Here is a 13,804-nt window from a genome sequence, read left to right on the forward strand (position 1 = left end):
AAAATCTATACTAATACAAATTATTCATATCTATATCATATCCCCTTTTAAATGTTAAAGAACGTTTATAAACCATATTTGGGAACATGGGCGCAGTTTTTTCTCTCCAAACTGCTTCCTGCTGAATGGGGGCGGCGTTAATTAGGTCTTTCATGGTATAACCTGTGTGCTAGTTTCATCTCAGTTGGCAGTTGAGTGAAGCAATTTTTTGAAGGTGTGCACAGGAACCTTTCAGGAGGACATGGTCTATCATAACACATTGGGATGGAAGCAATCCACAAGATTGATGACATAAACAGATGATATAACATTAAAACATGATTGGACATCTAATCCTCTTTCCTTGATGGGAATGCATGGGGCTCACAAATTATATATAAATTCACATCAAATTCATTCAAATTTGAAAAACAATGAAGTAATTTTAAGAATAAAAGAAGATATACATGTATAGCTGCTTGGGAAGGTAAAGGGATATTATAAATATGCTAATAATTATAGTAATTAATAAGATGGTCAAATTTTTAAACAAAGAATATTAAAAAGGAGTCAAGAAGAAAGCAAAGGGGCTGGTGGGCTGGTTCCCTGGATCAAGTGCTTGCTCATTCCTAGGACCCACATGGCCTAGGGAGAGAACTGCACTGCCTGGTGAGCTGTTTTCTCATCTCTAGCACAGCACTGCGCACACACAGCACCCTCCTGATAGCAACACAAATTTAATTAAAGGGAGACAGACAACATGAGTGATCCATCAGCCATGGAAAAAAGTTAACCCCACAACTCCACCATGGCCTCATTTTTCTAATTCATTGAACTAAGCTCATAACAAACACAAAATTCAGAAAACAAAACGCAAAGAAATATCTTCCAATTCATTTCACAAGAGTAGGAAAACATTGATATCACTATTGATGAAGATCCTAAAAGAACTTTAGATGCTAATTCCATTTACAAATATCTGCAAATATCTTAAGGAAACTCTTAGCTCACTGAATTCAGCAATCTATAGACTCTGAAATACACCGTGGCTGGTTTGAATAGATGTCAGTTGACCTTTATGCAGAAATGTAAGCTTAATTTAAAATGAGAAAATTAATTAATGTAATTGACAAGTAGTATAAACACAAATCCATTTAAAGGAGCTTTGTATGGCCCAACATATGCCTAGCACTTTAATGGAGATGCTTCAGATTGAAGCTAAGTTCTCCTCCAGGCTACACAGTTTCCGAGCTACCATCACGCCCCATCCCTACAAACGAAGCAAAATGGGGCTTTCCTAACTGTACATAGAACATCTGTATACCAAACAAATTGTGAAAAACTGACTTATATGTACATGAAATGGTAGAGGGTCAACAAAAGCCAATATGCAAAGAAGACAGGAAACCGAGATTTACCAGATGCGTGTCGCCAGATGGAGTGTACTATGCATGGCGGACAAAATGACATACTGAAGAGAATGGCACTTCCAAACCAGAGTGGAATAATGACAGTTTTCAGAATGGACATGATGTCAGCAGGCCAGTTGTTAATGCAGGAGGAAGGACAGAAGAAAGAATGACAGGGAGGAAGGAAAGGGAGGGGTGGCAGCAAGCTTGTCTTTTGCTGGACGTCATCTTTGACCATGCTCTATTCCGTTTACTTTGCTTGCTCCATTTAATCTCTGTAGATAGCAGTTTGATCCGCAGCCACCCAGTGTGCTTGTGAGCCATCCTTAGTTTCCTTATTTTGCACACATCAGATCCACCAGTCTTCATATCTGATAAGCACGCTACTACCAATCCTTTGCTGCATGGAGACCAGCACTCTTACCAAAAGCGCTGTGCCCCCTAGCATCCAGACAAACAAAACAAAATACCCCAATTGGATTGACACAGTATCACAACTATGTCCTAAGGCTTCAGCACTGTGGTCTTACTGAGTCAGGGTCTCCTCCTGTGAGGTCCCCTGCAGCTCCTGCCTTCATTACCAGGATTTTCATGCTGATGTCTAAGTAAGCCTCTGCTGTCTTCAAAGTATAGATTATTCTGTCCAACTTATAATTTTACTTCTGTTCCCCAAATAAATAATCAGTAATTATTGAAGAGTGGATGAATTAATGATATGAATAAAAGTTTAATCAAATAATATAAAGTCACTAAACTCCGCAAAGGAAATGTCTGAAATGTGTTTGTTATTACTTCATCATCTTAGTCTGTTTCTTAACACCTTCCTCCCACCCGTGTTGTCTGCCCTGCCGCCTTGATCAAGTTCAAGATGATATAATTTCAGGCTATTGTAGAATTCTTTTTTCACGCATTCTTCATTTCCTTCACACTGGCTAAAAATACTTCACACAGAAGCAAAACCAGAGACACTTGAAGTTAACTAACTTCTGCTTTTCTAGAATGTTTCTTTCCTTTGATACTTTTAAAAAAAGATCAATTTTAAATATAAAAAGTTAGATACTTTTAAAAAAGTGATCAATTTTAAATTTAAAAAAATCATTGGATTTTTTTAATGCAAAAAATACCTACAGCTTTTTTTTTTTTTTGGAATGGCTCAGATGTCCAATTTTTGCTGAACGGATGAAGGATTGAAGGTCCACAAGACTCATTATTTATTGTTCTTATATTCTTTCATTCATTTTTGAAGGCATTTGATTGGCCAATAGGAGGTCTACTGGTGCCAATCATCCCTGCCATGAAGAGGCCGGTTTGTAAGACACCAGAGCAGTGTGTCCCTGTGAGACTCCAAATCCTGAAGAACGGCGGCGACAAGGGAAAGAGCAGAGCCCTTGTTATGGGCCCAGATGTCTTACCGGGACGGAGACCGCGGTAAGCATAACACCCATTCCAACCGACCTTCCAGAACACTCTCCAACTTCTACAGGTGCCAGTCTTCAGCTCGAATGTTTTCTGAAAGGGTTATATGTTTATGTACAAAAAGGGTCCTATTCAAAGATAAAAACAGACAGGGTTTTCTTTAGTTTCTTTGTCAGGAACTTGAGTTGTTCTCTCAATGAGCAGAAGACTGTGTCAGACAGGAGTAGTGGCTGCAATTCAAACAGCTCTCTCTACATTTTCAGATAGTGCTTTTGTTCGAGTTCTACAAGTGTATGTAGGTATAAGTAAATTTACAATATGCTTGTTAAATTTGGATTTTAAATTGCTTCCTAATTATTGTAAATAACTAGTCTCCTATCTTTGGGTTAAGACACACAGTTCTCTGAAGTATAGGAAAACACTGATCTGCAGTTGAAAGTTACCCTGCAAATAAAGCCATCCCAGACAGCCTATGTTTCTCTACCACTGGAGACCAAGCGCCTGCCATATGTTTCTATTTTATGGATTGTGGAAGAGCTTTGATGGGAAGAATGAGTTAAACACATTGTTTCTCATATAATTACCAGCAATGTTACCTCTTGACCTTTCTTCTGAGATATTTAGGATATCTGAGGCTGCTGATAATAGTTTAATATTACTCTCTTCACATCAATTAAATATACTTCATACATCACTGAACAATGAGTAACTTTCAGATTGGCTGTCCACTGAACTGCCTGTAAAGATGATAAAGTAAAAAATTAATCTTCAAAGTAAAGTCAAGCCTGAAATTGAAATCTTTGACGCATACATCTCATAATTAGCTCATTCTGCTCAATGTAAGATGTGAGGGTAATGCCCTTAAAGAGAGTGTGACTTTTCTCTCACACCCGAAGCTAACACATCATTTCGTTCCCTTTCTACATTGATGCTTTTTTAAATCTTATTTTGTACCTTTAATTGTAATTATAATTATACACAGAGAGCATCTTTTACCTTAGTGTTTAAGGTGCTTAGCTCAGTCAAGGAATTCAGCAGTATTTTGAGAGATTAGCAAATTTGAACAGCTATCCTGGCAGAGAGGATGTGAACTGCCCATTGTCTGAATGCTCTGCTCGTAGAACAACGTGTCGAGCCATCAAGTGTGCAGAGAGTGGCACGCCACTTTGTTCACCCCAAATTACTTTTCCCAAATAATTAAAATAACCTGACATTCCCTTCACAAAGTTATCCTCCCAAGGAGTGCCCAGTCTTCCTTTGCTGACTGAGACAGTTTTGTGCAGGATCATCTATAGCAAGTCCCAGAGCTGTGTGGAAATACTGGCTGACAAAAGGTTCAGATAGAAAGGTACAGCTTACATGAGAACATGGTAGGTGGCCCCATCTTCAGGATGGACATATTAGAGTCTGTGTAATGGCAACTTATTGGGCTCTCTTTAATAGACCCAAGCTCAGTATCTTCCAGAAGAAAAGATTTGACTGACAGGTGAAATGTTTTGCTCACATTCACATGAGATATATTTATTTTTATAAAGTTGAGCTATTGTGAGTATGTATGTACATATGTTTGTATGCATGTGTATCATGCTAGAATAGAAATCTATTTTAGCACCATCCTGCTCTGGCTACCTGCTATCCTTCAGCTGTGTAACAACCCACTGAAGATGGTTTTGAGGGTTTGCTGATGCTGTTGGCTCCACCATTGACAAAGACTGAGGAAGACAGATCACCTGCTGTGCTGTTGCTTACCTGCTGTCACATCAACAATTAAAGCATTAGAGAGCCACTTTAATACAACCATTAAAGGCCTACAGGGAGTGCCACAGCAGCACTCATGAGTGATTAACAGTATTTGATCCATTTTTCATTTCCTAAAATATAGAACAGGTCTCTGACTTGAAGATTCGAAGGAAGATCTTTAAGCATTCCAATATCTCTGTCAATATCCTTTTTCTGATCATCATCATTTAAAATTTGTTTAAAATAATAAAATATTAAGTAAATAAAACACTACAGAGAAAAGTGAATGTCATCTTTAAGTTTCATTTAACTACATTTTGGAGTTTTCAGCACCATGAAAAAAGGTTCAAAATATTGCAAGTAGATTTTCTTTTACAAATCCTTCACAGAATACATGCTTCTTTAGCATGCCATATCGTTCAGTATACAGTATTAAAATTTATATTTAATTATAAAACATGAAGTTTAATATTTAATTATACTAAAATTTGAAATTGTATCTTTTAAAGGAAGGCAGATTATTGGCAGCAAATCATTATCAGTTAAGGTCTCACCACTTTCCCACATGTTAAGACACGTTGTCACTAATCAACCATATCACATAACATGTGCATGCCTTGCATTATTGGTTGCAGAAACGTTAGTGCTGAAAGAAAGGAAAAAAGCCACGCTGCAAACTGTTCTGAAGCAGAAAGAAACCAGACTGAACTTCACCACCTTTTGGAGAGGTAAATGTTTACTGTTTGAAATGTAAGTGTGTTTTACATGAGAAAGCTTGAGTGGTCACACTTAACAGAGAACACACAAAACATTTCTATACATAAATTGTGAATATAATGATTGTAGACATTTTAATCACATATAATACATTATATATACTACATATAACATATATAGTATATATTGAGATAGGAGGACAAAGCTAATTTATAAAATCTCCCTCAAAAATGCAAGATTGAAAAATTCCAGAAAGCAGAATAACAGAAGCCCGGCATTTGAAACTAGATAATATGAGTCCGGAAGACATATTCATCATAAGGCGTTAGAGGCCAATTGTTTTCTGCTCTATACTTTGATGCTGGCTAGCATGGAGACTAGAAAGAGGAAGGAGTGCACAGAAAACTGCTTGTCTCAGCCCTCTGCTGCTTGCCCAGAAGGGCCAAATTCAGCTCCAAAGCTAGGGCTTCAAAACAGAACAAAGGGTAAAGACAGATTAATTAGCTATTCACCCATCCCTTCTGCTGCGACCCAACTGTCCTAACACTGGATGTTCCCACAGGTGAGAATTCACTCTAAAAAAAGTGAGTGAGGGACAAATGTTGCTCTCCCACAGGCTTTGCCATAACCACGCTGATATGCAAGGATATCAGTGCAGGAAATGAGAAGGCATTGCATTAGCTGTTGTGGTCTCAGCCAAACAGAAGCAGGGCAATCCCACCCACCGCTACAAGTGAGGGATCTCACTCAGTGTACACCGCTTCATCAAATAGAGCATGAGACGATGTACTTTCTCCTGGCTTATTTCCTTTCAAGACCACCACAAGGACATCACTGGTCTCGATATCTGCTTAATTGCTATATGCTGATGTAGGAAATAAGAGTTAGAAAGTTCCATGCTCTGTCTTGCTGAGGAACACAGTCATTTCTGGCTCACTACAGTGGTACAGGTATCATCAGCAGTGTATGTCAAGACCTTCATCCCAACAATATTCTTTAGGAAATGAATGACCCGGCATATCTGTTAGCTCTATCTCTCCCTCCCTAGGGTTTAGGCATAGCTAAAGGCAAGGAAACCTATGCACCCATCCCTTCAGTGACTCTCCATGAACTAGAACTCAGGTATGCTATTCTAGAATCCAGAATGCCTTTAAGCTGTTCCTGTCTTCTTTATAGGCTCATCAGATTCCCCAACCCGTTCATACACCCTGGCCCAGCCTGAACTCTTCTATTTTATTTTTAATTTAATTTTTTATTTCTTGAGAATTTCATTTCTACTTTCCTCTTCCCCCCAACTCCTCCTCCTCAACTGTCAAGTTCAACCTTTCCTCTTCTTATTGTTATTGTTTTGCACACAAACACACACACACACACACCTGAGTCCCTTTAGTGTTTTTCATATGTGCATGTGTTTAACAATGACAACTTGGTATTGGATAATCTGTCTGGGGGCTCATCCATCGAGAAAACTGATTCTGCCTCTCTCAGCAGATAGTGATTGGCTTATAACTCTTCATCTGGGGTGGGACCTCCTGGAATCTCTCCCACCCATGTTGGCATGTTCATTGATAAGGTCATTATGCAGGTATTGTTTAAGCAACTATATTATTGCTATACCATGAGTGCTGCATCGTGGTCAGATTTAGAACACACCATCTTAGCAGGCATCCAAGTTCCCTGACTCTTATAGTCTTTCTTCCCCCCATAGTCCATGGCATTTCCTGAGCCTTAGGTTGTGCCTCACATCTCCCAAATGGGGCTAGACACCCCACTGTCACTTACTCTCTGAATTTTTCCTGGTGGTGATCTTTGTAGTAGTCTCTGTCTACTTCAAAAAGAAGCTTCTCTGATGGCGGGTGGGCACTGCACTTATCTTTGGGTATGAGGTCTAGTATTTAGAGTACAGTTAGAAATTATGTTGGTGTAGAAAAATGGCAGTAGTGGGCTCTCCTCTAGGGTCCATGACCTCTCCAGCCATAGCACGTTGGCTAGGTTTACAATACTAAGCATGAATTCCCTCCTATTGAATGGGCTGTTAGTTATCGCCTCCCCCCCCCAACCATAATAGTCCCACTGAAGGCATCTTACTGGCCAAGCATTTGTTGTAGCCAAGGCTTTATAGTTGGATGGGGTTATTAATGCCTTGCAAGTATCTTCTGATATTATGAGAGCTAGCCACAAAGAGGGGGCTTCCATGTCAGTTGCAGCTTGATTCCTCCAAGTTCCGTGTCTGAAGTGTGAGGTGTCTTCTGTAACAGGGTCTTACTTTTGATTTCTGAGGAAATCTAGGGCTAGGGCAACAGTCTATGTTGTTTTTAGCATCTCTTGGAAAACCCTGGCCAACAACTCGAAAAAGGGTTTTCAATGCCTGGAATAGGGATTTTTGTTAGATAGTCTGTGACTTTTGGGGAAACTATCACCCCACGTTGTATAACTACATCTGAACTATATACATGCATATGTGGGTAAATGTATGTATGTTTGTGTTTTTAAGTAAGCCTATAAAACAATATGCTCCCCTTACGGGCTTCTTATACATCATTAGTGTTGATCCTTCTTCCTCTTTCCTTCTGTACCCCCCTTTCCCCTCTATAGCCACAGTTTATCTGCCCCCCTTTCTTCTTTCTCCCTCTGTAACACCCACACCCTGCTCTTAAAGAACGATTCACGTGTTCAAGTCCAAGCCAATGTCACTTCCTTAGATAAAGCCCCTGCAGGAAGGGATCCACTGTTTCCCTTTGCTCTTGAAAGACACTGACCATCGCTGACAACAGTACCCACTGCACCATGCCGAGAGTCAGTGGATGGCCTGTCTTCACTCTTGGCTGGGTAGGCGACTCCTCCAGGAGTCAGGCGTGTATGGCATTCATTTCAGTGCCCACAAAATACTGTGTGAAGCCTGGACAGTGGTCAATGATAACATTTAACCAGGCAAACATCCTGGCTGCAATCACTTCTGGGGGAGGAGGATGAGGAACTGCTTGATGCAGGTGTGGCTTTGGTGACTTTGGAGAGCACATGGAGCTTCAACTGAAAACACCAAGAAGCATATTTGAGATAGAAGGACGAACATGAGTTAAAGCCAAAAAAATGGCCAGATATATGTAAGACACAGACTGAGAAAGTCTGAATTTAAGTCCACAAACCAGAGTCAGGAACTGAGAGTCAAAAGGACATGCTGGCTCTTGAGTCGCCATTAATGGCCAGGCTTTGGTTTCTTCTGTTTTCTTACGTTACTCCTGGAAGCCGCTTGTATGCAAAATTAATTTCTACGTCTCTTGTTGCAGGTGCACTGAAATTTTAGATTTACCTTTTGCTGCCCGGAGACTTTTCGATGAAAAAGGGAAGGAAATTTTTTCCCTGAATGACCTGCAGAGAGATGAACTGGTAACCAGGGGAGGGTGGGGTTGGAACTGTGAGTAGGTGAGCACACGCTGAGAAAGAGCACCCTTCCTTGCAAGGCTGCCATGCTCACCAAGCTTACTCTTTCTCAGAAGTCCCCCCAAGGCGTCAATCATCAAAAACCAATGCTAACCGATAGCATTGCTGTCTTCCTAGGCAGCGGGTCAGGCTTGTGTGACTCAAGATGATAAATAAATATGTGTTTATCACGCCTTTTTAAAAAGGATACCTTTTCCTCCACTACAGAGCCTATGGCAGGCCAGTTATTCACCACTTCTGATTTCTACATCTGTTGCTGAAGGAGAGAGACCCTTAACTCTTTTTGAAGTCTATCTATAGTTATTTATTTCCTTATTAATGACTAATTTCTTTGCTTTCTCAGATTAAAAAAAAGCACACATTTTCATACCCTCTAATTGGAGTCTAGAGAAAGCTGAGAAATGGAAAGCCTTGCACGGCGGCTTAGTCTTGCCCACCCCCTCCTCTGGAATTAGAGATATCTGTGTAGGTGGAAACATTCCTTGCCCTGGCTGATGCCTGAAGCTCTTTGAATAAAATCTCCAAGCTGAGCATGGTGGCTCATGCTGGTAACCCCACTACTCCTAGAGGCTGAAACAGGAGGATTGTTGTGAGTTCAAGGTCACTATTGGCTTCATAGTAAGTTCTGGACCCATCCGATTTGTGTAGGAAAACACCATCTCAAGGAAAACAACACCCATGCACACATATGCGACCAATACAAAATAAAACAACTTGGTTAGTGCTCTGAAGCTAAGAACCTCTTGAGCGTTTAAAAGCCACGTTCAGTGAACAGTGCGAGAGGCAGCAGGTGAAGAGGCCTTGCTTTGTTTCGGCAGGTTTTACGTGGAATGCGAACTTTATCACTTCTAAGAGTTTGTTTGTTTCTTATGTTTCTGTTTGTACATGATGCTGGGGTTATTCGGTTGTTTCTGTTTTCTTTCTCGCAGATGGAATTTTGGGCAGAATAAGTCAATAACAAAAGATAGATGTAGCCTGAAGATGAGTATAGAGGAGGCACCAGGGCAAAGGGGAGATGGGCGTGGGGAGGGTGGGATGATGGTGTCGGAAGTGCATCTCTCGTCACCAGGGTTTAACTCACTGCGCTGTGAGGGGGAAAATTGTAATGGGGCCAATTGCTAGGCGTAGTGTCTGTCAGAGAATGAGAAGTCTGATGTTCAAGAAGGGGACAACCTAAGAGGATCCTTCCTGCATCCTCATGCAAAGAGCTAAGTGATGAGTGTATAATGATGGCAAGAGGTGGCGCTGGGGTTCTCCTCTGCCTGGGTCTCAGCATGTTCTTGTTCTTCCTGTCTTTAAGGAAATATGTGCCATGTATGGTGACATAGTCCCACGCTCCCAGCAGTCAGGGGACTGGGGCTGGATGATCTTGAAGCTCAAGGCTAGCCTGGGCTATATAGAGGGACTCTGTCAATGGGGAGGGTTGGAAGGTTGGGAGGAAGGAGAGAAGAGAATGTATTTAAGGCATTTAAGAAACAGATACATGGAATGAGGGACAGTGCTACCTCTACTATTATTATCCAGAAATTACACATTGATATCTAATGCACATTTTAACATTGTTCAATAAGCTAAAGCTACCTTAAAAGAGAAATGTTAATTCTATATCATTTTAATTGAAGAACTCTTTACAGTTTTTAATTAAAATAGAATTCTATCACTTTCTCCCAACCACTCTCAAGTTGGTGGCCTTCTTTCTTTGATTATTTTTATTTTATACAAATATATATGTATGTACATATGTATATATGTATGTATTATGTATGTATGTATATGCATAAACAAGACCAGAGCAATGGCAATATCAGCAGACATGTTAACATGGAAGGGAACAATTTCATAGAGTCCCATCCCTAGGCAAAGAAGCACAGGTAACTCATGACTACTGAGAGAAGGAGAATTAGCTTCTCCTAGGGATGAGCTCTTATTGGTTGTCAGATTCAGAGTGGCCAGCCTTAAAACCATATACACACAGACAGCAAAAACATATCCAGTAGTGTGTATGTGTGTGTGTTTTAAAAGATCTTGGTTTTTAATTATGTGTACGCTTGTGTATGTTTATACACATATATGCAGTGCCTCCAGAGGCCATAAGTGGGTGTTGTATCTCCTGAAGCTAATTTACAGGTGGTAGTGAGCCACCCAACATGGATGCTAGGAACCTACTCCAGTCTTTGCAAGAGTGGTACATGTCTTAAACTGCTCGCCATATCCCCACATTAGTATTTTGGTGTTTATATAATACTACAAGCCCATTTCTGCAAGGAATCTTAATCTTTTTTTTCATGAAAGAACAGGTAGTGGAGATCTTAGGCTTTGGTGACTATGTGGTCTCTACAGAAACACCAGCCATTGGCTACATGTAAACAAATCAGCAAGTACCAGCAGCTCCCATCTGGGCCAGGGTCACATTTGGCCAGCTTCTGATCATCTCTTCATTTCAATCCTTCCCCCTTACCTTCCTTTCCATTAAAGAATTATTTGAATTTTTTTTATTTGTAAATGACTATAGACTTATAGGAGTTGCAAAAAAGATGTGGAATGGTTTTGTTTGTTTGTTTTGCTTTGTTTTTTTCCATGGTCCATGTTGTACTACATGAGAGGCTGGCATCACTGGCCAGCCATGGTAGAGTCTAACAGCATGCATGCAGTTAAGGCTGTGCCGCCTGCCGGGCACTCTGCAGAACCAGTGCCTTTGTCGGCGGCTTGTTCCTTTTCATTACTGGGTGGTACTCCATGACACTGCAGTTTGGCTGTCACCCTCCGTATGGTCCTGACTGCTGGGATTGCTTCTACTCTGAGCTGTTTCAATCCCTTCCACACCATTTCCCAGACGCATCTCTTTGATAGGTATATGTTTCATGTGGAGAAGCCTGGATTAATCCTGACCTCTCCATCACTCAACAAAGGAAGCAAGTCCTCCTCAGGAGCCTTGAGTTCGACGTTTCCAAGATTAAAACCTTTTGCAGCTTGTGCAAGGAGGAAGGTAAGCTTTGGCGGTAGCTTACTTCGATACCCCAACACATCCAATGACATGGCTTTATATTTAAATCATGTTTATTCAAACAGTCCATGTCTGAGTTCTGCATCTTGCTGTTTGGCTCTTTAGCCTCATTCATTAAAGTGTATTTAACATGGTTGCATATTTTATTACCTACTATACTTTGGAAGAGCCAACGGTTAAAAAAAAAAAACAACTCAACACGATTCCTTTTATATTTTACAGATATGTAATTTATGAGCCCCATGCATTCCCATCAAGGAAAGAGGATTAGATGTCCAATCATGTTTTAATGTTGTACCTACCATCTGTTTATGTCATCAATCTCTTAGGCAGGGCTTTAGAACTTTCTAGTCTGCAGAGCCCTCCCTTGGCTGAGAGGAAAGAACTTGGGACATAGATCGTCTTGTTCCTGGGCTCCCAGGCTGAGGTCTATGTCTGCGGTCACTTGTGCTTGTTCATTTGGCCCGGACAGGACTGGGAGTGGGCCATGGCTTCCTACCTGGTTCAGCCTCCTTCCTGCTGTCTTACTCTCTGGAACCAAGCAGTGGTAGCTGGCTTACTTCTGGCTAGAGAGCTACCTTATCCTTGTTTGTCAACCACTTTAGGAACTTTCCAGAAAGCTTCTTGGCAATTGGTAGGTCAGCTGCATGTCCAGAAAGTCAAGTCCATATGCATGTAGCCTTGCGGTGTGGGGAGGGGTCATGTCACAGAGGCCTGATGCTTCCCTAGTGTTTCCACAGTGACACCAGTAAGGGAAAATACAACTCCTTGCACTGGTTTCTGGTATTCTCCACCTTCTACCTCTGTCCCTGCAGGCCAATACTGAAAGGTAAACTCTTTATACACTAAGTAGGAGAGAAAGGCTTGTGAAAAACACACACACCGGTGCTGTATTTCTTGGCTTATATAGTTGTCATCTTGGGACAGTATGCTGTTTGAATGTCAAAGCTGTTGTTAGCATCTGGGGAATCAACTCAGTCAGTAAATCGCTCGTCACTGGGCCTGATTGCCAGCACGCTTGTGAAAAGTCAAGTGTGGGTACAAGAACCTGCCATCCTAGCACTGGGGACAGAGACAGACTCACTCACTAGTCAGCCTAATCAGCCAGGCTCAGTTCCCCGTAGGGAGCCCTGGCTCAACAAACAAGATGGACAGTGGCAGAGGAACAGCATAACAGAATATGGTTGACTTCTGCCACCCCTACCCCTACTCCTGTCTTTGGACTTTTGAGTTTCTCTTGTAATCTCCCTCTCTCTCCCTTGTGGACTTCCCCTTTCCCCTACCAAGGTAAGGAAGAACCATTATCCCCCACAGTTTTATACACCTTTCGAAGTACTGGATTTCATGCTTGAGTCTGAATCTAGAGAACCATCTAAAGACGTATATGGAAATGCTATAGCTTGTTTGAATAATTGGAATAGAGAATCATTAAAGTAACCTCGGAAATACCTACTATTAGTACTTTTGTCTAAGCAAATCTCAAGAGGAAAGAATTAGCAAGCATCCAGTTAAAGTCCAACTTCTTAGTTTAAAGAACGCCCGAAGGCTGAAGGTTTTGCCCTTCATTGAGTATGTAATTTTGAATTCCTGGTGCTCTTCAGTCGTGACTAATATGTCTTTGCAATTGGTTCATTTCTTCTCAGCTCTCGTTTTAGAAGTCCAAAGTGACCTTGTGTCTGGGGGCAAGCTCGTTGTGCATAAACCTGTAGTCATTGTTGAAGAAGAGAAGCAAGAGAAAGGACCAGAGGGAACGCAGATGCAAAATGATGCTTTAATACCAGGAGATGCTCCCAGAGACGCTCTGTAAGTAAGTCATCACTGTGGCTGGAAAAGGGGCCAGTGCTGTGTGACTGCAGCTCTTCCACCTGAGGCAGTGTGGAGCCCATGCAGGGAACTCAGAGACATTTCTGAAGCTCCATCACTTGTCATACCGTATTCACTTAGTTTCTGACAGACCAATGGAACCAGGGCTTTAACCATCACCTTCCGCTCCTTTCAGCGATGCAGCTACAACATTATCTTAGCATGGTACTTTCCTTCCTTCCTTCCTTCCTTCCTTCCTTCCTTCCTTCCTTCCTTCCTTCCTTCCTTCCTTCCT

The 13,804-nt window shown here is 41.3% G+C and overlaps 1 protein-coding gene across 1 annotated transcript in view; it reads left to right on the plus strand.

Annotated features, from left to right (window-relative positions):
• Window positions 1–13,804, plus strand: part of Dcdc1 (doublecortin domain containing 1) — a 305,860-nt gene that overhangs the window by 239,897 nt on the left and 52,159 nt on the right. The window contains 4 exon segments of the mRNA XM_005364457.2: window positions 2,635–2,816; window positions 8,549–8,648; window positions 11,553–11,688; window positions 13,350–13,509. Of these exon segments, the coding sequence (XP_005364514.2) occupies window positions 2,635–2,816; window positions 8,549–8,648; window positions 11,553–11,688; window positions 13,350–13,509 (578 nt within the window).

This window comes from Microtus ochrogaster (genome assembly GCF_000317375.1).
Source record: "Microtus ochrogaster isolate Prairie Vole_2 chromosome 14 unlocalized genomic scaffold, MicOch1.0 chr14_random_1, whole genome shotgun sequence".
Classification (NCBI taxonomy): Eukaryota; Metazoa; Chordata; class Mammalia; order Rodentia; family Cricetidae; genus Microtus; species Microtus ochrogaster.